The sequence below is a fragment of the Oncorhynchus mykiss genome, chromosome 3 (assembly GCF_013265735.2).
Source record: "Oncorhynchus mykiss isolate Arlee chromosome 3, USDA_OmykA_1.1, whole genome shotgun sequence".
NCBI classification, from domain to species: Eukaryota; Metazoa; Chordata; class Actinopteri; order Salmoniformes; family Salmonidae; genus Oncorhynchus; species Oncorhynchus mykiss.
In genome coordinates, this window is record NC_048567.1 from 67,860,984 (window position 1) to 67,887,629 (window position 26,646).

General features: G+C 40.7%; 1 protein-coding gene and 1 long non-coding RNA gene across 8 annotated transcripts in view; one reads left to right on the forward strand and one right to left on the reverse strand.

Annotated features, from left to right (window-relative positions):
* The window catches only part of LOC110520455 (nectin-3), a 44,714-nt gene extending 24,279 nt beyond the window's left edge, over positions 1-20,435 (reverse strand). The window contains exons 1-9 of one of the 4 annotated variants that reach the window (XM_036975009.1): positions 20,296-20,431; positions 18,920-19,267; positions 13,505-13,810; positions 11,924-12,026; positions 11,571-11,725; positions 10,944-11,049; positions 10,786-10,816; positions 10,254-10,374; positions 8,417-9,501 (exon numbers count right to left, since the gene is read on the reverse strand). In XM_036975009.1, coding sequence (XP_036830904.1) covers positions 10,255-10,374; positions 10,786-10,816; positions 10,944-11,049; positions 11,571-11,725; positions 11,924-12,026; positions 13,505-13,810; positions 18,920-19,267; positions 20,296-20,416 — 1,290 coding nt within the window. In that variant the 5' untranslated portion in view covers positions 20,417-20,431 and the 3' untranslated portion in view covers positions 8,417-9,501; position 10,254. Of the gene's footprint in view, positions 1-8,416; positions 9,558-9,931; positions 10,375-10,785; positions 10,817-10,943; positions 11,050-11,570; positions 11,726-11,923; positions 12,027-13,504; positions 13,811-18,919; positions 19,268-19,915; positions 19,998-20,295 lie in introns of those variants that run through there. The other 3 variants (XM_036975010.1, XM_036975012.1, XM_036975011.1) reach the window with 3 other exon arrangements.
* On the forward strand, positions 20,433-26,356 carry LOC110520459. Of its 4 annotated transcripts, none has more exons than XR_002472983.2 (3): positions 20,433-21,631; positions 22,019-23,018; positions 23,101-25,413. It is a non-coding gene; the product is annotated as an uncharacterized LOC110520459 (long non-coding RNA). The 4 variants fall into 4 exon arrangements; XR_002472984.2 differs by having other exon boundaries at positions 20,433-20,617; positions 20,955-21,631; positions 22,019-25,413; XR_005051362.1 differs by adding an exon at positions 25,883-26,356 and having other exon boundaries at positions 20,434-21,631; positions 22,019-24,751.
* The last annotated feature ends 290 nt before the right edge of the window (positions 26,357-26,646 follow it).

The window sequence follows — 26,646 nt, forward strand, 5'->3', positions numbered from 1 at the left end:
AGCCTTAATTTCTCAGAACAAGAACAGACTGATGAGTTTCAGCAGAAACTGGGTCTATCCGACAGAGATGGCCGCCTCGCTTCGCGTTCCTAGGAAACTATGCAGTTTTTTGTTTTTTTTACGTGTTATTTCTTACATTGGTACCCCAGGTCATCTTAGGTTTCATTACATACAGTCGAGAAGAACTACTGAATATAAGAGCAGCGTCAACTCACCATCAGTATGACCAAGAATATGACTTTCGCGAAGCGGATCCTGTGTTCTCCCTCTCACCCAGGACAACGGAATGGATCCCAGCCGGCGACCCAAAAAAACGACTTCGTAAAAGATGGAAACGTACCGGTCTTCTGGTCAGACTCCGGAGACGGGCACATCGCGCACCACTCCCTAGCATACTTCTCGCCAATGTTCAGTCTCTTGACAACAAGGTTGATGAAATCCGAGCAAGGGTATCATTCCAGAGGGACATCAGAGACTGTAACGATCTTTGCTTCACAGAAACATGGCTCACTCGAGAGACGCTATTGGAGTCGGTGCAGCCAGCTGGTTTCTCCACGCATCGCGCCGACAGAAACAAACATCTTTCTGGTAAGAAGAGGGGCGGGGGCGTATGCTTTATGGTTAACGAGACGTGGTGTGGTCACAACAACATACAGGAACTCAAGTCCTTCTGTTCACCTGATTTAGAATTCCTCACAATCAAATGTCGACCGCATTATCTACCAAGGGAATTCTCTTCAATTATAATCACAGCCGTATATATTCCCCCCCAAGCAGACACATCGATGGCTCTGAACAAACTTTATTTGACTCTTTGCAAACTGGAATCCACATATCCTGAGGCTGCATTCATTGTAGCTGGGGATTTTAACAAGGCTAATCTGAAAACAAGACTCCCTAAATTGTATCAGCATATCGATTGCGCAACCAGGGCTGGTAAAACCTTGGATCATTGCTATTCTAACTTCCGCGACGCATATAAGGCCCTCCCCCACCCTCCTTTCGGAAAAGCTGACCACGACTGCATTTTGTTGCTCCCTGCCTACAGAGAGAAGCTAAAACAAGAAGCTCCGGCGCTAAGGTCTGTTCAACGCTGGTCCGACCAATCTGATGCCATGCTCCAAGACTGCTTCCATCACGTGGACTGGGATAGGTTTCGTATTGCGTCAAATAACAACATTGACGAATACGTTGATTCGGTGAGCGAGTTCATTAGAACGTGCGTTGAAGATGTCGTTCCCATAGCAACGATTAAAACATTCCCAAACCTGAAACCGTGGATTGATGGCAGCATTCCCGTGAAACTGAAAGCGCGAACCACTGCTTTTAATCAGGGCAAGGTGACCGGAAACATGACCGAATACAAACAGTGTAGCTATTCCCTCCGCAAGGCAATCAAACAAGCTAACCGTCAGTATAGAGGCAAAGTAGAATCGCAATTCAACGGCTCAGACACAAGAGGTATGTGGCAGGGTCTACAGTCAATCACGGATTACAAAAAGAAAACGAGCCCAGTCACGGACCAGGATGTCTTGCTCCCAGGCAGACTAAATAACTTTTTTGCTCGCTTTGAGGACAATACAGTGCCACTGACACAGCCCGCAACCAAAACATGCGGACTCTCCTTCACTGCAGCCGAGGTGAGTAAAACATTTAAACGTGTTAATCCTCGCAAGGCTGCAGGCCCAGACGGCATCCCCAGCCGCGCCCTCAGAGCATGCGCAGACCAGCTGGCTGGTGTGTTTACGGACATATTCAATCAATCCTTATCCCAGTCTGCTGTTCCCACATGCTTCAAGAGGGCCACCATTGTTCCTGTTCCCAAGAAAGCTAAGGTAACTGAGCTAAACGACTACCGCCCCGTAGCACTCACTTCCGTCATCATGAAGTGCTTTGAGAGACTAGTCAAGGACCATATCACCTCCACCCTACCTGACACCCTAGACCCACTCCAATTTGCTTACCGCCCAAATAGGTCCACAGACGATGCAATCTCAACCACACTGCACACTGCCCTAACCCATCTGGACAAGAGGAATACCTATGTGAGAATGCTGTTCATCGACTACAGCTCAGCATTTAACACCATAGTACCCTCCAAACTCGTCATCAAGACCCTGGGTCTCGACCCCGCCCTGTGCAACTGGGTACTGGACTTCCTGACGGGCTGCCCCCAGGTGGTGAGTGTAGGTAACAACATCTCCACCCCGCTGATCCTCAACACTGGGGCCCCACAAGGGTGCGTTCTGAGCCCTCTCCTGTACTCCCTGTTCACCCACGACTGCGTGGCCACGCACACCTCCAACTCAATCATCAAGTTTGCGGACGACACAACAGTGGTAGGCTTGATTACCAACAACGACGAGACGGCCTACAGGGAGGAGGTGAGGGCCCTCGGAGTGTGGTGTCAGGAAAATAACCTCACACTCAACGTCAACAAAACTAAGGAGATGATTGTGGACTTCAGGAAACAGCAGAGGGAACACCCCCCTATCCACATCGATGGAACAGTAGTGGAGAGGGTAGTAAGTTTTAAGTTCCTCGGCGTACACATCACAGACAAACTGAATTGGTCCACCCACACAGACAGCATCGTGAAGAAGGCGCAGCATCACCTCTTCAACCTCAGGAGGCTGAAGAAATTCGGCTTGTCACCAAAAGCACTCACAAACTTCTACAGATGCACAATCGAGAGCATCCTGTATGGCTGTATCACCGCCTGGTACGGCAACTGCTCCGCCCACAACCGTAAGGCTCTCCAGAGGGTAGTGAGGTCTGCACAACGCATCACCGGGGGCAAACTACCTGCCCTCCAGGACACCTACACCACCCGATGTCACAGGAAGGCCATAAAGATCATCAAGGACAACAACCACCCGAGCCACTGCCTGTTCAACCCGCTATCATCCAGAAGGCGAGGTCAGTACAGGTGCATCAAAGCTGGGACCAAGAGACTGAAAAACAGCTTCTATCTCAAGGCCATCAGACTGTTAAACAGCCACCACTAACGTTGAGTGGCTGCTGCCAACACACTGACTCAACTCCAGCCACTTTAATAATGGGAATTGATGTAAAATATATCACTAGCCACTTTAAACAATGCTACTTAGTATAATGTTTACATGCCCTACATTATTCATCTCATATGTATACGTATATACTGTACTCTATATCATCTACTGCATCTTTATGTAATACATGTATCACTAGCCACTTTAAACTATGCCACTTTATTTACATACTCATCTCATATGTATATACTGTACTCGATACCATCTACTGCATCTTGCCTATGCCGCACTGTACCATCATTCATTCATATATCTTTGTACATATTCTTTATCCCTTTACACTTGTGTGTATAAGGTAGTAGTTTTGGAATTGTTAGTTAGATTACTCGTTGGTTATTACTGCATTGTCAGAACTAGAAGCACAAGCATTTCGCTACACTCGCATTAACATCTGCTAACCATGTGTATGTGACAAATATATTTGATTTGATTTTAGAAAGTTATTTGATTCTGGCCATTTTGAGCCTGTAATCGAACCTATAAACGCTGATGCTCCAGATACTGAACTTGTCTAAAGAAGGCCTTTTTTATTGCTTCTTTAATCAGCACCACAGTTTCTAATGATCAATTAGCCTTTTAAAATGATAAACTTGGATTAGCTAACACAACTTGCCAATGGAACACAGGAGTGATGGTTGCTGATAATGGGCCTCTGTATGCCTATGTAGATAATCCATTAAAAATGTGCCATTTCCAGCTGCAATTGTCATTTACAACATTAACAATGTCTACACTGTATTTCTGATCACTTTCATGTTATTTTAATGGACAAAAAAATGTGACAAGGATATTTCTAAGTGACCCCAAACTTTTGAACGGTAGTGTATGTTTAATTAGCAACCAAACAATTAACAAAGACATGTACAGACTAGTACTGTACACACACACACACCACCCACCACCCCTAAACCCACACTCCTGTCTCTCATTGATGATTAAAAAAAGGCACTCATTATTGTTTTCAGAAAATGCAGGTGTGCAGACTACGTTCCTCTTTAAGCGTGTTTCAACTTAATAAGAGGCCAACTCCAAGCAACAGCTTGTGTTCCTATTTCCAAGGCTGAAAAACAAGGTCATTACAGTGCACTAACCAAAGCAAGGCCTTGATGTAACGATTCTCGTTGGTGGAAGGAGAGGAGGACCAAAATGCAGCGTGGTAAGTGTTCGTCATATTTTAATTGAAAAACTGAACACGACACAAAATAACAACAAAAAGAAAATGAAACAGTTCTGCCAGGTGAACAGACACTAAACAGAAATTAAACACTCACCACCAAAATGGGGAAAAAAGGCTACCTAAGTATGATTCTCAATCAGAGACAACGATCGACACCTGCCTCTGATTGAGAACCATACTAGGCCAAACACATAGAAATATAACAGAAAAAAGAACATAGACTACCCACCCCAACTCACGCCCTGACCAACCTAACACAGAAACATAAAAAAGGAACTAAGGTCAGAACGTGACACTGACTACTAACGTAGTAAACCACTGGCATTCTACAGTGCCTTGCGAAAGTATTCGGCCCCCTTGAACTTTGCGACCTTTTGACACATTTCAGGCTTCAAACATAAAGATATAAAACTTTATTTTTTTGTGAAGAATCAACAACAAGTGGGACACAATCATGAAGTGGAACCACATTTATTGGATATTTCAAACTTTTTTAACAAATCAAAAACTGAAAACTTGGGCGTGCAAAATTATTCAGCCCCTTTACTTTCAGTGCAGCAAACTCTCTCCAGAAGTTCAGTGAGGATCTCTGAATGATCCAATGTTGACCTAAATGACTAATGATGATAAATACAATCCACCTGTGTGTAATCAAGTCTCCGTATAAATGCACCTGCACTGTGATAGTCTCAGAGGTCCGTTAAAAGCGCAGAGAGCATCATGAAGAACAAGGAACACACCAGGCAGGTCCGAGATACTGTTGTGAAGAAGTTTAAAGCCGGATTTGGATACAAAAAGATTTCCCAAGCTTTAAACATCCCAAGGAGCACTGTGCAAGCGATAATATTGAAATGGAAGGAGTATCAGACCACTGCAAATCTACCAAGACCTGGCCGTCCCTCTAAACTTTCAGCTCATACAAGGAGAAGACTGATCAGAGATGCAGCCAAGAGGCCCATGATCACTCTGGATGAACTGCAGAGATCTACAGCTGAGGTGGAAGACTCTGTCCATAGGACAACAATCAGTCGTATATTGCACAAATCTAGCCTTTATGGAAGAGTGGCAAGAAGAAAGCCATTTCTTAAAGATATCCATAAAAAGTGTTGTTTAAAGTTTGCCACAAGCCACCTGGGAGACACCTGGGATTCCACAACATGTGGAAGAAGGTGCTCTGGTCAGATGAAACCAAAATTGAACTTTTTGGCAACAATGCAAAACGTTATGTTTGGCGTAAAAGCAACACAGCTGAACACACCATCCCCACTGTCAAACATGGTGGTGGCAGCATCATGGTTTGGGCCTGCTTTTCTTCAGCAGGGACAGGGAAGATGGTTAAAATTGATGGGAAGATGGATGGAGCCAAATACAGGACCATTCTGGAAGAAAACCTGATGGAGTCTGCAAAAGACCTGAGACTGGGACGGAGATTTGTCTTCCAACAAGACAATGATCCAAAACATAAAGCAAAATCTACAATGGAATGGTTAAAAAATAAACATATCCAGGTGTTAGAATGGCCAAGTCAAAGTCCAGACCTGAATCCAATCGAGAATCTGTGGAAAGAACTGAAAACTGCTGTTCACAAATGCTCTCCATCCAACCTCACTGAGCTCAAGCTGTTTTGCAAGGAGGAATGGGAAAAAAATTCAGTCTCTCGATGTGCAAAACTGATAGAGACATACCCCAAGCGACTTACAGCTGTAATCGCAGCAAAAGGTGGCGCTACAAAGTATTAACTTAAGGGGGCTGAATAATTTTGCACGCCCAATTTTTCGGTTTTTGATTTGTTAAAAAAGTTTGAAATATCCAATAAATGTCGTTCCACTTCATGATTGTGTCCCACTTGTTGTTGATTCTTCACAAAAAAATACAGTTTTATATCTTTATGTTTGAAGCCTGAAATGTGGCAAAAGGTCACAAAGTTCAAGGGGGCCGAATACTTTTGCAAGGCACTGTATCCACTAATGTAGTGAAAATACTTCCATTGTAACTACTAATGTAGTGAAAATACTTGCATTGTAACTACTAACTACCTACAGTAACTACTGGTGGCCAAAAATGCCATGCTACACTAATACTAATCTAAAACAACAAATAATACAGGGTTCATGAGGGATAGGGTTAATGCGTGGATCATAAGGCAGCTGTTAGTGGAGCTTCTGTTCCCAGTGGATCACTTGGTTTCATGGTTCCTTTTACAGTATAACTGCTCCCTGTACCAAAACAGCATAACCGCATAATATAAAGGAATTCATTTTGGAGCCGCCGCAAGAAGTACCATTAGCCAAAGCTGTGTTTATATTAGCTGTAACTGACAAGGTTCTCAATTTTATACATATGCCATTTAGCTTATACCAGGGCTCCCTTTAGTTGGCTTCAACACTTACAGTACAGTTCATTCAGAAAGTATTCACACCCCTTGACATTTTCTACATTTAGTTGTGTTACAGTCTGAATGTAATATGTATTACATTTAGATGTTGTGTCACTAGAATACACATAATACCCCATAATGTCAAAGTGGATATATGATTTTTAAAAATACATGAAAAGCTGAAATCTCTTGAGTCAATAATTAATCAACTCCTTTGTTTTGGCAAGCCTAAATAAGTTCAGGAGAAGAAAGGTTACTTAACAAGTCACATAAGTTACATGGACTCACTCTGTGTCCAATAATAGTGTTTCAAATGATTGATGATATTTTTAGATTTCAGTGCAGCATTTGATTTAGTGGATCATTAAATTATTTTGACAAAATTAATGCATTATGGTTTTAAGGAGGTAGCATTTAATTGGGTACAGTCATATCTAACTGACAGGAAATAGTCCACCTATATCAATGGTTCATTTTCTTCCCCTAATGTGTTAAACTGTGGAATACCGCAGGGCAGCTGCCTTGGGCCACTCTACTTAATATACACCAACGACCTCCCTATGCCTTGGTTGAAACTCAAGCTACTATATTTGCAGATGATACTACAATTTATGCAGCAAGACAATCGGTTCAACAGGTACAGCAAGCTTTGCAAGGAGATTTGGAGATTATCAGGAAATGGGTTTGCCAACAAACTTGCTTTAAACACCAAGAAAAACAAAGTTATGTTGGTCTGTTCAACTAGGAAAAGGCCAAAACAGCATGGGATACAATTAAGTATGGGAGGAGTACAAATGGAAGAAGTGGCAGAAACCAAACTACTGGGAGTGCAGCTAGACAACTGCTTATCATGGTTGTCTCAAATAACTAATCCATGTAAAAAAAAATATTAAAACAGCATGCATAATCAGAAGGATAGCTAAATATTTACCAGGGAAAATCCTTCAGCAAATAACACAGGCATTGATTGGTTGAGAGTCAAGTGAACTATTGTTCGGTGGTCTGGGGAAATGCATCATCTAGTGAAGTTAGGAGGCTGCAGAATGCACAGAATAAAGCAGCAAGGATTGTTTTAAGGCAGATATATGGTTCTTCTGTTGCAGTCATGCGCAGTGTTCTTGGTTGGTCATCAATCGACAAGATAATTGAAAAAAACATGCTTATCTTATTTGATAATATACATCATTTAAAACGGCCAAGTTCTATTCACAATGGTATTCAGTTGGTAAGAGACCGACATTCCGTAAATACTGGGAATAGATTGTCCACCATCTATGCGTTATCCAGACAGAAAAAAGAAATGGGCAAAAGAACATTTCGATTTAGAGCAATAAAGAAATTGAATAAATTAACTGAGCAAACTAGAAACCTTTCAATATATAAGTTTAAACATTATTTAAAAACAATTTAAATATAGTATATAGAAATGTTGTGGGACTATAGTAGATGAAGAATCAATATTTTTTTAGATTGAGTATTTATTGGGTCATTATGCTAGTGTATTATGTATGTTTGTAATAGTGTGTTATATGTGAAAGTGTGTTTGTATTATAAATTGAATTTTAATGTTAAGGACTCTTGGAAGATTAGTCCAAATGGGGACTAAATAAAATCAAATGACTACCTCATCTCTGTACTCCACACATACAGTTACTATAAGGTCCCTCAGTCTAGCAGTGCATTTCAAACACAGATTGAACCACAAAGACCAAGGAGGTTTTCCAATGCCTTGCAAAGAAGGGCACCTATTGGTGGACTGGTAAAAAAAAGCAGACACATTGAATATCTCTTTGAGCATGGTGAAGTTATTCATTACACTTTGGATGGTGTATCAATACACAGTCACTACAAAGATACAGGCGTCCTTCCTAACTCAGTTGCCGTAGTCGAGGAAGGAAACCGCTCAGGGATTTCATCATTAGACCAATTGTGTTTTTGAAACAGTTACAGAGTTTAGTGGTGTGATAGGAGAAAACTGAGGATGGATCAACAACATTGCAGTGACTCCACAATTCTAACCTAAATGACAGAGTGAAAAGGAGGAAACTTTCTACAGAAAAAAATATTCCAAAACGTGCATCCTAAAGTGAAAAGAACCACACTTCATACTGTATTTTCAAGCATGGTGGTGGCTTCATCATGTTATGGGTATGCTTGTCATCGGCAAGGAGTTTTTTTTGTATAAAAATACATGGAATAGAGCTATGCACAGGCAGTGTCCTAGAGAAAAACCTGGTTCAGTCTGATTTCCAGATACTGGGAGACAAATTCCCATTACAGCAGAACAATAACCTAAAACACAAGACCAAATATACATTGGAGTTACGTACCAAGACGACACTACATGTTCAGGAGTGGCCTACTTTTTACTTAAATTGGCTTGAAAATCTATGGTAAGACTTGAAAATGGCTGTCTATCAATGATCAACAACCAACTTGACAGAGCTTAAAAAATTGTAATAATGTCCAAATATTGTACAATCCAGGTGTGCAAAGCTTTTAGAGACTTACCCAGAAAGACTTACTGCTAAAGGTGATTCTAGCATGTATTGACTTATGTGTGTGATTACTTATGTAAATTAGATATTTAGGTATTTCATTTTCAATAAATGTGCAAACATTTAAAAAAATATGTTTTCACTTTGTCATTATGGGTTATTATGTGTAGATGAGTGTGGAAAAATATTTTTTATCCATTTGAAATTCAGGCTGCAACACATCAAAATATGGAATAAGTCCAGGGGTATGAATACTTTCTGAAAGCACTGTACATACATACTGTACATTCATACTGTACAGGAGAGTTGTTGTTCCCGCTGAAGCAGCAAAGCCCCTCAACCACGGCAAGGCGGAGTCCACGAGAGGGGATCAAAAATCTGAAACGAGGACCAGCACTGGGTGAAGAGGTGATGGAGTCGAGGTTTCCAATGTTCTAGAAGATATTGTTCATTAAATGGTTGGAGAATGTGCTTATTGTGTTTAATATGCTTATTGTGAGAATGTGCTTTATTTTTGTATAATTAAAAAAAACTTTTGACCCCTTTTTCTCCACAATTCCGTGGTATCCAATTGGTAGTTACAGTCTTATCTCATCGCTGCAACTCCCGTACGGACTCGGGAGAGGCAAAGGCCAAGAGCCATGCATCCTCTGAAGCACGACAAAACCAAGCCACACTGCTTCCTGACACAATGCCTGCTTTACCCGGAAGCCAGCCACACCAATGTGTCAGAGGAAACACTGTACACCTGGCGACCGTGTCAGCGTGCATGCTCCCAGCCCGCCACAGGAGTCATTCGAGCGCGAGCCAAACCCTCCCCTAACCCGGCCAATTGTGCGCCACCCAATGGGTCTCCCGGTCGTGACAGAGCCTGTACTCGAACCAGGATCTCTAGTGCCTTAGACCACTGCGCCACTCGGGATAATGTGCCTATTCTTTGCAGATGGTTAGAACATTGGAGAATGAGATTTTTCTGGAATTCACTTAAAACCTGTCCGGCGATTTCTTCGAGCTAACACAATAAATATAAATAATGAACAGACAATCTATCAAACATGAAAAACATTTGGAATAATACAAATTAAAAATAAAATGTTTCCAAAAAACAAATAAGGTATATTGTTCCATACATCATGATACTTCTTCCTCTTCCTCAGGCTCCTTCCTGGTTTGGACAGTTGCAGTCAATGAGACATCTTCACCTTCCTCAACCTTGTCATGTCTCCTCGTCTTGGAAGATACTGATACAGTCTGGAATCAAACAGACATTATTACAGTATCATTACATAGAAACCAGTGGCTAATGAGAAACCTAATTCGTAAGTTTAGTCACAAAACAATGGAGGACAGTGAAATACATATGTAGCAACTTAATTTGATCACCCAGTTGAGGGAACTGGAGAACTTCCCTGCAATGTAGGACATTTAACACTTGTAGTGTATTTGAGGTTTAAAAAATCTTCAAAAGTTTGCAGTTTCCACTTTGAAATTCCAGATTAGATTTTCCTCATGAAAAATGTATCAACCCTTACAAAAATGTCTATGAATTATAGTTTTCATAATAATTCACATTTCCTGTTACTGAACGATTATTTTCCTGCTGTAGCAAACTGACTCAAATTAAGATCCTACATCTGTAACTACTCACTACTCACAGCATACCTGTTCTGGTGCCTTGGCCACGAATGAACTCCTGGAAAATATAATCCAGGAAAAGAAAATATATTAACTTGAGCAAAATCAATATATGATCATCTAATGCAAATGCATTCTTTTCACAATGCAAAATCAGTTCATAATATTACAATAGTTGATATTACCAAGGAAACTGTTCGTATTTGCACCGGTACCATATGAGTGCAGCCGCAGCAACAATCAGACAGAGAATGACTAGAATGAGTAGAACCCAACAGGCAGCAGAGGTCTCTGTGAGGAGAGAGGAGATACAGTTAATATAAGAAACAGTCTTCATTTACAATGACATGTAATCATGTTGCCCAAGCAACCATCATGGCTCCAATGCAAAAACTTTCCTGCAGAAAACAAAGAGATAATACCAGGTTATAAGACATGTACATATACAGTAAGAGATAAGTGTGTATTATGACCATCTTAGTAATATTTATACAGTACCTTTCTGTAGAAAGGGGAATAAGGCCATACATATGATATTAACACATGAAGTGAAAGATAAGTGAACATCTGGCTCAACTTTGTTATCCATGCTACAACACATTTCTCAACCTCATATATGTGTTTTATATGTATGCCAGGAAAGCCAATATTGTTGCCAGGCAAAATTCCCTATGAGACAATAAAGTATTCAATATATCAATCAATCAATCATATAACAATTATAAGCATCTTATAAAACAGCATAAGCAACTAGTTAAGCAACCAGCATGAATAGTGTGTGTGTGTGTCTCACTCTCTCAGGTGCTTCTCACCAGAGGATGTGTGTACATAGAGGGAGCCAGTGGCTCGTCCGTAGGGGTTGGAGGCCAGACAGACATAGAGACCATTCAGCTCAGAGCTGAGACTGAGGAGGTGCAGTTTGTCTCCCTCAGCTCTCACTGAAGACCCAGGCCATGGCTGGACCACTCTGGGAGAGAGAGAGAGAGAGAGAGGAGGAGAAGGGCTTTGTGTGAGTGTGTGTGAGATAGGCAAAGGCATAATTTGACTACCAGCATAATATATGAACATACTGAAGCTGCAAGATAATCTGTTTCATATGTTTAAACAAGTGTACCTAACATTTACATTTAAACTGGTTTGAACTAGTTTACATAGGAGTCAGTACCTGCTCCAGGTGTAGTTGGGGTGTGGGTTGCTGTCTGCTACACATAGGAAGACTATGGCTTTAGAGGCCTCACTAAGGGTAATGTTCACTGACTGAGGTGGATCTGAGAGAGAGAGAAATGGTTACAGATACTGCAGATATAGAATGTAAATAGACCTACACACTCATACCAAGACAGACCCATAACAATGGCACTACAGGCTCTGAGGAGCAGTGGGCAGGAGTGAAACTTTAATCCACAGATGAGGCAACACTAAGAATTTTGTTTGTGAACCTTGTCTTCCTTCATTTCAGTTTGATAGATTACTTACAGTAGAGCAGTACAATGAAAGCGGGTTAAGGTCAATACCATTTGTGTGCCTCAGTGTAGGATAGTGGTAGTGTAGGACAGTGGTAGTAGAATATATTTACAGTGGATGTCTATAGTCTAGGACAGTGGTAGTAGAATATATTTACAGTGGATGTCTATGGTCTAGGACAGTGGTAGTAGAATATATTTACAGTGGATGTTTATAGTGTAGGACAGTGGTAGTAGAATATATTTACAGTGGATGTCTATAGTGTAGGACAGTGGTAGTAGAATATACTCACAGTGGATGTCTATGGTCTAGGACAGTGATAGTAGAATATATTTACAGTGGATGTCTATAGTGTAGGACAGTGGTAGTAGAATATATTTACAGTGGATGTCTATAGTGTAGGACAGTGGTAGTAGAATATATTTACAGTGGATGTCTATGGTGTAGGACAGTGGTAGTAGAATATATTTACAGTGGATGTCTATAGTGTAGGACAGTGGTAGTAGAATATATTTACAGTGGATGTCTATAGTGTAGGACAGTGGTAGTAGAATATACTTACAGTGGATGTCTATAGTCTAGGACAGTGGTAGTAGAATATATTTACAGTGGATGTCTATAGTGTAGGACAGTGGTAGTAGAATATATTTACAGTGGATGTCTATGGTGTAGTACAGTTCTAGTAGAATATACTTACAGTGGATGTCTATAGTCTAGGCCAGTGGTAGTAGAATATATTTACAGTGGATGTCTATGGTCTAGGACAGTGGTAGTAGAATATATTTACAGTGGATGTCTATAGTGTAGGACAGTGGTAGTAGAATATATTTACAGTGGATGTCTATAGTGTAGGACAGTGGTAGTAGAATATATTTACAGTGGATGTCTATGGTCTAGGACAGTGGTAGTAGAATATACTGACAGTGGATGTCTATAGTGTAGGACAGTGGTAGTAGAATATACGTACAGTGGATGTCTATAGTCTAGGCCAGTGGTAGTAGAATATATTTACAGTGGATGTCTATAGTGTAGGACAGTGGTAGTAGAATATATTTACAGTGGATGTCTATAGTCTAGGCCAGTGGTAGTAGAATATATTTACAGTGGATGTCTATGGTCTAGGACAGTGGTAGTATAATATATTTACAGTGGATGTTTATGGTGTAGGACAGTGGTAGTAGAATATATTTACAGTGGATGTCTATGGTCTAGGACAGTGGTAGTAGAATATACTGACAGTGGATGTCTATAGTGTAGGACAGTGGTAGTAGAATATATTTACAGTGGATGTTTATGCTGTAGTTGTAGGTCTTCTCTGTTGCCAGGGCAGACTGGTTGACCACACACTGGACCTGCTGCTGATTGGCTGCCTTGGTTGGTACCCCGAGCAGGTGGCTGAGTACTGTGGTGGTGCCATTGGTGTGCTGGGTGGAGTTGGTCACCGTCCTCAACAAACTGCCAAATTCACCTGTCTTCCATGTCACTTCTGCCTGTGGCTTGGCACCAGCAGCCACGCAGGTTGACAAGACAACCTCATTCTCCCCAATGACAGGAGCAACATCAGCTGTCACACTCACTACTGGAGGAACTATGACCAGAACACAAACCAACAGAGAACAGAAAACATGAACAAGTCAATTATAAATGTGGAATTATACATGATAAAACTACCAAACACACACGCACAGCCCGTCATGTGAAACTTGTTCAAATGCTCATGTCACATGACCAACACACTTTAAATAAACCCTTTCATGTTCTCTATCTGGCCAAATGCAATATACATCATTAGTAGCTATACATTTACTGTATTGTAGGTTTGGTCAAATCCAGTTAATAGGTTTTTAGCTCACCCTGATGAGGTATTAAGTTTCACACATCACTAAAGCTGTTACTCATTTTCAGCAGTTCCACTGAAAAGCAATCACTGCCCGGTGATTATGCCGTTAAGGGATGCTGTATATAGTGGTGTATATATTCCAACATCTGTTCCACCATTAGGTAAACTATTAATGCCTGTGCTCTCCTGGTTACAGCTTGAGTAAGAGGATACACTCTTAGGAAAAAGGCACTAAATACAACAATATAGTGTTCTTTGGTTTGTCCCCATATGGGAACCCTTCTTGGTGCTAGGTAGAACCCTTGGAAGAGGGTTACAACCCTCTATGTAGACTGCTTCCATAGAAGGCTGCTTTCATGTACTGTCATACACCAGATGTGCAGTGAAATGTGTTTTTTATAGGGTCAGCCATAGTAGTACAGCACCACTGGAAATTAGGGTTAAGTGTTTTGCTCAAGCGCACATCAACAGATTTTTCACCTTGTTGGCTCAGGTATTCAAACCAGCTACCTTTTCGGTTACAGGCCCAATGCTCTAACCGCTAGGCTACCTGCCGCCCAAGAAACCTTATATCTTTGAAGGAATCCTTCTAGAACCCTCTATGAACGGTTCCACCAACCTTATTAGCCTTTAAAATTAAACTCTTTATGCCAATGCCTTACATACAGTATATATCATAAAGCCTTTCTTTGAGTGCCTAGTTAAACCCTAAAAAGGAAACTCATGCTTTACAGGCCACATCAGGCCTGCAAGTCACATTATGCTGGCTTGGAAAGTAATGTGTAATTGCTATTGGAGTCCAGCCACTGAGGATGTAAAACAATTGCAACTTTTAATCACCCGCAACTTGCATTCAGAATGACTGCCAGGGTAGACTGATAAATAAGACTACCTAAATCATCTGAACTGGAATAACTTTCTCAGTAATGGGTGCAATAAATCCAACTTGTAACAGATTGGATTCGTTTTGAAAAATACATGTTATTTATCTTAGTGTAGCATAATATTAATTTACTAATCACTGGACTTGCAAAAACACAGATATTGAAATAAACAATAAAAAAATCCACCTCCAATAGAGCACGCTGAGAAATATGATAATGATGGGCGTGGTTGAGTGTTTTACTCTACACCAGAAATAATATATATATATATATATATATATATATATACAGTGCCTTCAGAAAGTGTTAACAAATATAAATATATTTCCTGAGCTTTCTTAAATCTTCCAGATATTCTTTGACTATGTATTTTTTACCATTAGTGAATGTGTTTCTATGGGCTATAGTAGTAAAGGCACAGATTGTATGTACAAATATTGCCATATACTGTACGTACAGTTTAAAACATGTTTTGAAATTCATCAGATTACTGGAACTCTTGATGTTAAAGTTTTTAAAAAATTATAATAATAATAATACAATGAAAGTCTTATAAAAATTCAGTAGGGTTCCATGTCCTTTCTTGCCTTCCAAAGAGTCCTTATTGACTCCCAAGGAATCATTAAAGAACCCTTTCTTCCAAAAACAGTTAAGATAAGGTTAAATGTAGAACCATATCCCTCTGGAAAGAACCCCTTTGGAACTATTATTTCTAAGTGTAGGGAAGATGGATTTTCCATGGCAAGGTAAAACCTGTAGATGAGGTCTCTGACTCTTGTTTCACTTGAATAATGAACCTACCTCTTTAGAATGAAATGGCTGCCATTTTTGTATTTATTTATGTAAAAAGTATACTTGGTAATACCAGACTTTATACAGTGCCTTGCGAAAGTATTCGGCCCCCTTGAACTTTGCGACCTTTTGCCACATTTCAGGCTTCAAACATAAAGATATAAAACTGTATTTTTTTGTGAAGAATCAACAACAAGTGGGACACAATCATGAAGTGGAACGACATTTATTGGATATTTCAAACTTTTTTAACAAATCAAAAACTGAAAAATTGGGCGTGCAAAATTATTCAGCCCCTTTACTTTCAGGGCAGCAAACTCTCTCCAGAAGTTCAGTGAGGATCTCTGAATGATCCAATGTTGACCTAAATGACTAATGATGATAAATACAATCCACCTGTGTGTAATCAAGTCTCCGTATAAATGCACCTGCACTGTGATAGTCTCAGAGGACCGTTAAAAGCGCAGAGAGCATCATGAAGAACAAGGAACACACCAGGCAGGTCCGAGATACTGTTGTGAAGAAGTTTAAAGCCGGATTTGGATACAAAAAGATTTCCCAAGCTTTAAACATCCCAAGGAGCACTGTGCAAGCGATAATATTGAAATGGAAGGAGTTTCAGACCACTGCAAATCTACCAAGACCTGGCCGTCCCTCTAAACTTTCAGCTCATACAAGGAGAAGACTGATCAGAGATGCAGCCAAGAGGTCCATGATCACTCTGGATGAACTGCAGAGATCTACAGCTGAGGTGGGAGACTCTGTCCATAGGACAACAATCAGTCGTATATTGCACAAATCTGGCCTTTATGGAAGAGTGGCATGAAGAAAGCCATTTCTTAAAGATATCCATAAAAGTGTAGTTTAAAGTTTGCCACAAGCCACCTGGGAGACACACCAAACATGTGGAAGAAGGTGCTCTGGTCAGATGAAACCAAAATTGAACTTTTTGGCAACAATGCAAAACGTTATGTTTGGCGTAAAAGCAACACAGCTGAACACACCATCCCCACTGTCAAACATGGTGGTGGCAGCATCATGGTTTGGGCCTGCTTTTCTTCAGCAGGGACAGGGAAGATGGTTAAAATTGATGGGAAGATGGATGGAGCCAAATACAGGACCATTCTGGAAGAAAACCTGATGGAGTCTGCAAAAGACCTGAGACTGGGATGGAGATTTGTCTTCCAACAAGACAATGATCCAAAACATAAAGCAAAATCTACAATGGAATGGTTCAAAAATAAACATATCCAGGTGTTAGAATGGCCAAGTCAAAGTCCAGACCTGAATCCAATCGAGAATCTGTGGAAAGAACTGAAAACTGCTGTTCACAAATGCTCTCCATCCAACCTCACTGAGCTCGAGCTGTTTTGCAAGGAGGAATGGGAAAAAATGTCAGTCTCTCGATGTGAAAAACTGATAGAGACATACCCCAAGCGACTTACAGCTGTAATCGCAGCAAAAGGTGGCGCTACAAAGTATTAACTTAAGGGGGCTGAATAATTTTGCACGCCCAATTTTTCAGTGTTTGATTTGTTAAAAAAGTTTGAAATATCCAATAAATGTCGTTCCACTTCATGATTGTGTCCCACTTGTTGTTGATTCTTCACAAAAAATACAGTTTTATATCTTTATGTTTGAAGCCTGAAATGTGGCAAAAGGTCGCAAAGTTCAAGGGGGCCGAATACTTTCGCAAGGCAAATAACATTGAAGAATAGAAAGGAAAGTTTTACATCTTCCTAAGTCTGAGGGTTGCTTTAACCTTCCAGACTTGGAATTGTATCAGCACGCTAGACAAGGCTTTTACTTGCGACATATAAATGCACTAAAGAGGAACAATGGGTTGACTACATATTGAAGATGCACATGTTCATCAACAGAATCGTTTCATGGGTCTATTTGCAAAGGCTAAAGCTAAGAACATTAACAACTTCATAGTTAAGAATATGAAAAAAATGAAACATTTTACAAGAACCAATATCACTTCCTAAAAACAAACTTATGGAACAATGCTGGATACTGTAAGGGTTTTCCTCCTCCTCTTCATCAAGAACTAGGGTCAGAACGTGACAGATACCTTTTCAGAAACACAATCTTATGGAACAATCCTTGGATAGCTTTTCAGAATTCATCGATAAATAGCCCCACATGGAAAACTAAAGGCATAGAAACCATAAATGACTTGGTAATAGGAAATACATTCATTTCCCATGACCGCATTAAAAAGCAATTTTGGGTTGACCAATGTCGATATTTAAAAATAAATGCAACTTAAAAGTTCTATTTCACAACATTTCAATTGGACATCAGAGCTATTTTGAGGGAATCAATCCTATGAGTCAGAAAAGGATGTTCATATGATTGGTAAGCTTTACAAAACCTTGCAGAGAGCCTTTTCAACAGACAATATAAACTTTTGGAAGATTTAAAATAACGGATATCGGCACAAGATGGAGGGAAGGTTGGAACATAACTAACGAGATTACAGTTAACAAAAATCTATGCTTAATCCAGTATAAATACATTTTTTGAATTTAAATACAGGTCACAAAATTCACAAATTCTACCGCACAACGGCAGTCATGTCTGAAGTGTAAAATTAATAATGACTCAATAATTCATGCTTTCTGGGAATGTTACAAAATTAAAAAGTAATGGGCAGAGTTGGAAAGATGCAGAGGTACTGCAATGTAAAGATACCATTAATTTGTCCATCTGTATATTTCAAGACATGACATATGAGGGTGCAATGAGATACCCGATGGGTTAGGACAATACTCTTCTCATCAATAATCTTAAAAATAAAAAAAACATACACACAAAAGCTGGAAAAAAGACAATCCTCCGTTTTTCACGAAATGGAAAGTTCAAATGCTTTATTAATTTAAAATAATTGAAAGAGCCTGGTTGACGAAAAAACAAAATGGTGCAGTTTGAAGCCATGTGGCAGAAGGTGTTACGTGTGCTGAAAATAGGGGTGGAGGCTAGTGGGTCTGGCGGGTGTGCTGTAGATGTTTGTATGTTTTGTATTGTTGATAAAAGATCAAATAAAATCTTGTAAAAAAAAATAAAAAATATACCAACCAACTTTTTAGCTGTTGAGTGTTGGTTATCACACGCAGTCTTTCTAGAATTTCAAAAGTAGAAACATTGAATCAAAGAGTGAAGGAAGAGTACTTACCTAGCACAGTCAGAGGTATCTCTGTAGTGTATGCTCCACTGGGGAAAACACTGAAGATACATGTGAAGATGCCTTCATCAAGCAGTCTGACAGCAGTTATTCTAATAGATCCAAGGTTTTCTGATGGGTTCCCAATAAACTGGACTCTACCTGTCAATCCATTCTGTGAAATAAATTTAGTAACCCCATTGGGATCAATCAGCATAAAATTATGGTTCTGTGTTTCTTCCCAAGTACTTTTCTGCCATGTTATCTGTTCGAGGTCCTCAGTTGTCTCTATCAGTCTGCAGGATAAGTCCACATCCTCTCCCTGTACCACAGTCCTCCATCCTCCAATCACATGTGTACCTGAAGAGAAAACACAAGCCAAAAATACAGTCCAAAAGATACCTGTAGAATAGATGTTTATGAACTCTAATAAACAGAGATGTTACCTAAACACACAGACAAGACCAATATTAGTATTTAGCTGTGCTATGAACTATGATATCCTATTGATGCTGAAATGTGGCTATTGCAACAACAAATGTGCCAATTACTCAATCTTTGACCCTAACCCCATTTGGACAGCCATAGTCAGAGGAGATGGCTAAAGCACGCACTGATCTGGGTTCAGTCTAGGCTGAAACTACTTAGTGAATATGTTATTAGAATAATAAGCCAAAAGCCCTGACTCTATTCTTACACTTAATCAAGAGTAAGATATTCAAGACATTCCTAGATACTTGTGCATGCTCAGCATGTCTCAAAACATACTGGGTTAAAAACATCGTAAACATAATGAGGTAAAAACAGTAAACATAATGATTTAAAAACATAGTAAACATACTGAGCTAATGTGTGTGCCTTATCGTACCCTAAAAGTACCAGGACTGCAATTTAATGGTGGGGCTTTGTGGTTGTTATTGTCCTTGCATTGTGTCAACATTAAAAGAGAGAAAAAAACATGCACTCAAAAGTATGGCATTTTATGACATCAATCGGACATCAACCTACTTTCTGTATTCCTCTGGACGATGAGTAGAATCACACAGCACAGCTTCCGTAACATGCTTTGTTCTTCTCATTGCTAGGGTCACTACGTAAAATGTGATAATAGCATTACATTACATTTTGAGATTGGCGTTTTGTAATGAGGACCAATTAATTATTTTATGTACGACAGTTATGTAGGCTAAGCTACATCGAATGTTAAAGTATGTTGAATACAATGCTAATTATTTGAGCAATGGTCTGCAATCATTACTCCTTGATGGAGACTATTCACGTCTTGCAAAGTATCCTACACTTTATTACAAAAATCAACAAACAGTCCTACATTGGTCAGTAATAATGGAAGTAAACAGATGCAACAGTAAATGTAATAGGCCACAAACCTTTGTTGAATGTAAGTTCTTCTGCTGAAGCAGCCGACACCGTTTGTGCTGCCAGAAAACGCTCCAGTAGGAAAACGCTTATTCGCTTCGAATCGACTGCGTCATTGCATCTCTGCTGCATCACATTTTGCGCAGCTAGGCAACTATACTGATGCAGGTACCTTTTGCAAATGGTCGCATGCAGTTGGGCACATGGAGGAGAGAATCATTTTTCGCAGTATCCTCAAAACCGTGTCTTTTTGACACAACTGCTGACAGCTACAGGGACATAAACACAAAAATGCTGCTTGGAGACAAGTGTCCACGATAGTAGGATTGCCAGGTCAGTTTACTAGTGATGTTGTGCTAGATGTGGCTAGTTAGCGTTAGCTAGCTAGCTAACCTAGCCAATGAGGTGTGTGTGAAATAAATAGTCAAATAAATTATGCTAGTTACTACCCCTGATAACTTTACCAAATAATCATGTTTGAAAGAGTGAGAGTGTTTATTCTAGATAAATAGCAATAGAAATGGTAGATACTACTGTACCCCTGATAATTTGGTCAGATAACCGTGTGTGTGTGTGTGTGTGTACAGTAGGTGACATGTCCATGATAGCTATCTAATAACTATAGTTATGCTAGGTAATGGTTTGGCTTATCATGTTCATGTCTATGTAGAAGAAGACTGTAGGAGGAAGTGGAGAGGACTCAGGGACCGGTATCAGAGAGAGAGAAGGGCAGAGAAAGAGAAGAAGAGGTCTGGGTCAGCAGCCTTGGCGCTTCTGCCACATTCTTTTCTGGATCCATTTATTGTGCCTAGGACAACGAGTGGCAATTTTACAGCTAGACCCTCTACTACGTCATCCACAAGTGTTGTTGCCACCGGTGCATCAAGACCCTCAACGTCACCTACAAATGCGACCATCGCCTCCACCGGTGGAGTGAGACCCTCTACAACATCTACATCATCCACGAGTATGACCACCACTGGTGCAGCCATGGAAGATGATGAAATGGAGGAATCACCTCTGGATCTAGGACCACCTGAGATTATTATGAACCTCACGGAAGTGACCACTGAGGACCTTGTTGAACAGGATGTGGCCGTGGAGAGAAACGAATAGGAACATCACACCAGGCGTCATCGGAGGTACCAGATCCACTCAACTAATTTCAGCAGAGGCTCCTCCAAGCCGTCGAGAGGGATGCAGCCCAACCTGATGCTCACTGGAAGGAGGATGAAGAGACCCTCTTTGCCATGAGCTTGGTGCCAACACTGAAGAGGCTGCCTCAGAAAAGAAAAGCAACAGTCAAGGTTAAAATGTATCAGCTGATTTTCGAAGCTGAGTTCAATGGTACGTTTTCTTTCTCTCCACATCACAGGTAGTGTCATAAGTGTGCGACAGTGAAGTAAAGTAGGTTATTTTTACAGTATAGTCATGTAGGTTAATTGGTATTTCAGATCAAAGTATTAATATGAGGCAAATGTATAGCTGTTGTTTCTGGGTTAGAAAATTTCCTAAAACAGTTTGCTGTCGAAATATCTGCCTGTCATATTCATCTTTTGATCTGAAATACAAATTCCATGAGTAAACAGCAAGTATTACCAACTTTACCACACTGTTCCTATATTTATGCCACTAACTACACTATGCAAGCAGTATTTAATTAACATAAATCTCACCTTTTATGGTGTCATATTATGTTAAGCTTGTATGTGTTGTTTTTCTCTTCCCTTTCAGAAATGGAGTCAATTTAGCCGACCAGCTCACAGGAAGGACAGGAAGAGGACAGGAGTTGTCTGGCTGTTGTTTTGACCTCCCTCGTTGTACCTTTCTTTTCACACACACGTCAGTTCTGTTTAAATTCAGTCAATTCATAAAGTCATTTGTTTATAAAGTCTTAGGACAGCATTCATTATTAGTGTTACATACATTTCTGAATTGAAACTCATACAGAGTTTTCACAGATGCTCTTGGTCTCTTACGAGACTAAAGGTGAATATTTCTTTCATTTAAAACCACTTGAAAACCAGGGTGTTGAAACTGTTTGTGAAGTTATGTTCCATCGACTGGTCCATGACGTCCAGAGGCCATTTGTTTGTTTAGCTGTGTTATGGCTACATATTATTCCCTTTTTCCCAGAGAATGAGACACACACACACTCTCCTCTCTGTACCTCGGATCTCCAGTGCCCTGCCCTCTCTCTTTATGGCCATGTCTGAAGTTCCCCTACTACGTCTAGGCTTTATGAGTAGTCCCTGTATCGGTCTGCAGTTGTGCCAAAAATACATGCTCTTGCTGTTCTCTTACAGATTACAGGCTACACATTCATAACAAATAAAAATGTACACGCACGCACACACCTCTTTCAATAGTTTTATTTTTTTAAACATTTTTACAACACACATACCTGTCATGTTCCTTCCTGTACTTGAATACTTATTAAATTATAATGTTTTCATAGTCAGTTGTTTATTAATATCTAATTTAGACTTAATCTGCTTATTTCTTCCCTACACCTTTGCTGATCTAAGACAATATGAAAGTAAAAACATCCAGCATAGGGCCTCATGAGGTTGGGTCTTAAAGGGAAGGCCTCATCGCCGACGAAGACGTGGGGAACAGGTCCCAGGTCTTCAGCCCCAGGGAGTGATGCAGGTGGTGGAATATCCAGGGTGCCATCCTGAAGTGCCTGGCCAAAGGCAGAGTCTCGGAGGGTCCCGCCATCACTTCCCTTGCCGTAAGCACCAACATCGACAACACGGAAACAGTAGATGGCATCTACCACAGCCAAGAGTACAACTGAATATGTACCCTTGTAGTTGTAGAATTGCGAACCTGAGCACGGTGGAGCCTGGATTACTACATGTTTCCCGTCAATGGAGCCAAGACAGTTGGGGAAATTCCACCTCTCCAGGAACTCGGCAGCGATGGCCCTCCAGTCTTCCTCCTTAAGGACAGGCATGTATTCACCAGCCAGACACTCCCAAATGGCTTGCGCCACAGAGGGGACAATGCCTGCCACCGTGGACCGTCCAACTCAGAAGCTGAATCCTATGGTCCTGTAGGAGTCCCCTGTTGCCAAGAATCTAAAATATAATTAAAAATAATGATCAATATTGTGTATAACTTTAATTCCACCCACATATTATATCTACTCATATAGCTACCTCATTAATGTTTATTATGCTTTACTAATTATATTGTAATACTCATCAACCATCATTAACAATGCCTTGAAACAGTACAATTCAGTCTATGACTATATCAATAAACTGTAGTCCAGGCCAACTCTACTCTTAGAAAGAATGGTACTATCTACTTACAGGGTTCTCTGGCTGTCCCAATAGGAGATCCCTTTTAGGTTCTAGGTACTACCCCTTTTGGTTCCGAGTAGAACCCTATTGGGTTCCATGTATTAAGTGTTATACCTGGAACCAAAAATGGTTATCATATGGGGAAAGCAGAAGGACACTTTTGGAACCTTTTTCTCTAAGAGTGTATGTGAGTCCAATAAGAATGTAATGAATGACTGTAACTGTCTTGAACAACAATGGGTCCTGGAGAAGACTAGCCTACCTTCATCAGGGCAGAAGGTGTTATGGGTGTAAGATGGCACAGTGATGCCATCTGTTGGTAAATGTTCATTACTGCAACTCTTGTGTTTTACCGGGGTGCTTGAGATACCCGGATGTGTTGTGATGTACTGAACAAGACTGGTTACTCGCATCAATGCCTCTGTCTCGTCATTTAACATTCAAACATGGTGTCAGAGTCGGATAACTAACCATGCTTTCCGCAAATTAGAGTCACCTGCTCTGGTTTACAAACAAATGCTTATTTGTGTAAAATTTCGCCCGGAATTGGCCTTAAGCTAGAGTGAGTTTGCTAGTTAGCTTCAGTGTTGTTAGCACCGGTTAGACATGGCAGCGAACATTCCCCCTCCCGCCGTTATGAAGCTCAGCGGGGATTGGAGCACGAACTGGGATACGTTTAGAGGTGAATGGGAGGACTACGCGCTAGCAACGGGACTTCTGGAAAAGGAAGATGAGGTAGTGGCTGCCACTTTGAGGACTATAATGGGAACTGAATGCCGACACGTATACAAACACAACCTGAACCTAACAGCAGCACAGCAAGGTAACGCTATAGCTATTCTTGATGCTCTTGAACATTACTTTACGCCAGCAAAGAACGTCATCTACGAGCGTTATGTTTTCGGTCGTTGCAAACAGGAGGACGGGGAGTCCATTGACAGCTTTGTCACTAGGTTAAGGGAAAATGCAGCTACATGTGACTATGGTGCTTTAAGAGATGAACTGATCAGAGATACGATTGTGCTTGGCATAACGGATGAAGGCACCCGCAGACGTTTGCTGAGAGAACGTGACCTGAACTGTCTTGAACAACAATGGGTCCTGGAGAAGACTAGCCTACCTTCATCAGGGCAGAAGGCACCGTTCTTTTCATTTGGTAACATTACATAATTGAAAAAGGATTATAAACCAACTTTGGGAAAAGTTATAGTCCCAATGAACATTCTGTAAAAGTACATCTGATGTCAAATAGGGACTATTAACTAGAGCCCTTTAGCTAGCTAGGTTGCACATAAAAACAATGTGTCAAATATCAATCAATTATGGTATCAAAGGCTTTAAAAATGTACTAGAATGTAGCTTACCGAAGACAAATTGGCAGGCGTTCAACTGGGCTGATGGACTCCCGGTAGTTGGTATCCATCCAGTGATCCTGGCTCCAACCATCTGGAGCAGGTGATCGAACTGGCTTCGGTCCAGACGAAAGTAATTTCGGAATTCCTCTCAAAACAGTCGAAGCTCTTGAATTAGACAGTAGAATTCCCCTGCCTGCTTTCGGGACTTTAACCATCTCTGGATCCACACAGACCTGCGCTTTCGGCGGGGCTGGTCCCGGTCCAACAGTGCGATCAAGACCACCTTCCTCAACGTTGATCTCATTGTTGAAAGAGCCTACTCTGCTATCTTGACTATTTATTATTGCATTTCGCTCGAAAATTGCATTTTGGAGGGAAATTATATTATAGGCTCTCACAATTAATTTATGGATGTCATCGAATAAATAATATACTTGGTAAATAAAATAATAATACATTTGAAGAAATTATGCAATCAAATTTTTTATGTAATCGCACATTTTACTGAATATGTGTGCAAAAAAATAATAATCTACATTCATAATTTGCTACGTTCTGTCAAGTCTACGCATACAATTTGACGCATACAATTTTATTCCTGTTCCCCCTTGGGTTGTGCCGTGGGTTATACTCGGCCTTGTCTCAGGATGGTAAATTGGTGGTTAAAGATATCCCTCTAGTGGTGTGGGGGCTGTGCTTGGCAAAGTGGGTGAGGTTATATCCTTCCTGTTTGGCCCTGTCTGGGGGTATCATCGGATAGGGCCACAGTGTCTCCTGACCCCTCCTGTCTCAGCCTCCAGTATTTATGCTCCAGTAGTTCATGTGTCGGGGGGCTAGGGTCAGTTTGTCATATCTGGAGAACTTCTCCTGTCTTATCCGGTGTCCTGTGTGAATTTAAGCATGCTCTCTCTAATTCTCTCTTTCTCTTGGAGGACCTGAGCCCTAGGACCATGACTCAGGACAACCTGGCATGATGACTCCTTGCCGACCCCAGTCCACCTGGCCGTGCTTCTGCTCCAGTTTCAACGGTTCTGCCTGCAGCTATGGAATCCAAGCCTGTTCACCGGACGTGCTACCTGTCCCAGACCTGCTGTTTTCAGCTCTCTAGAGACAGCAGGAGTGGTAGAGATACTCTTAATGATCAGCTATGAAAATCCAACTGACATTTACTCCTGAGGTGCTGACTTGCTGCACCCTCAACAACTACTGTGATTATTATTGTTTGACCATGCTGGACATAAATGAACATTTAAAATCTTGGCCATGTCCTGTTATAATCTCCACCCGGCACAGCCAGAAGAGGACTGGCCACCCCTCATAGCCTGGTTCCTCTCTAGGTTTCTTCCTAGGTTTTGGCCTTTCTAGGGAGTTTTTCCTAGCCACCGTGCTTCTACACTTGCATTGCTTGCTGTTTGGGGTTTTAGGCTGGGTTTCTGTACAGCACTTAGAGATATCAGCTGATGTACGAAGGGCTATATAAATACATTTGATTTGATTTGATTTTGATTTACTTACAGGCTCTAACCAATAGTGTAAAACAAGGTATGTGTGTGTGTGTGTGTGTGTGTGTAGGTAGGTAAGTAAAGAAATAAAACAACAGTAAAAAGACATTTGAAAATAACAGTAGCAAGGCTATATACAGACACCGGTTAGATAAACAAAGAGTAGCAGCAGCGTAAAAGAGGGGTTGGGGAGC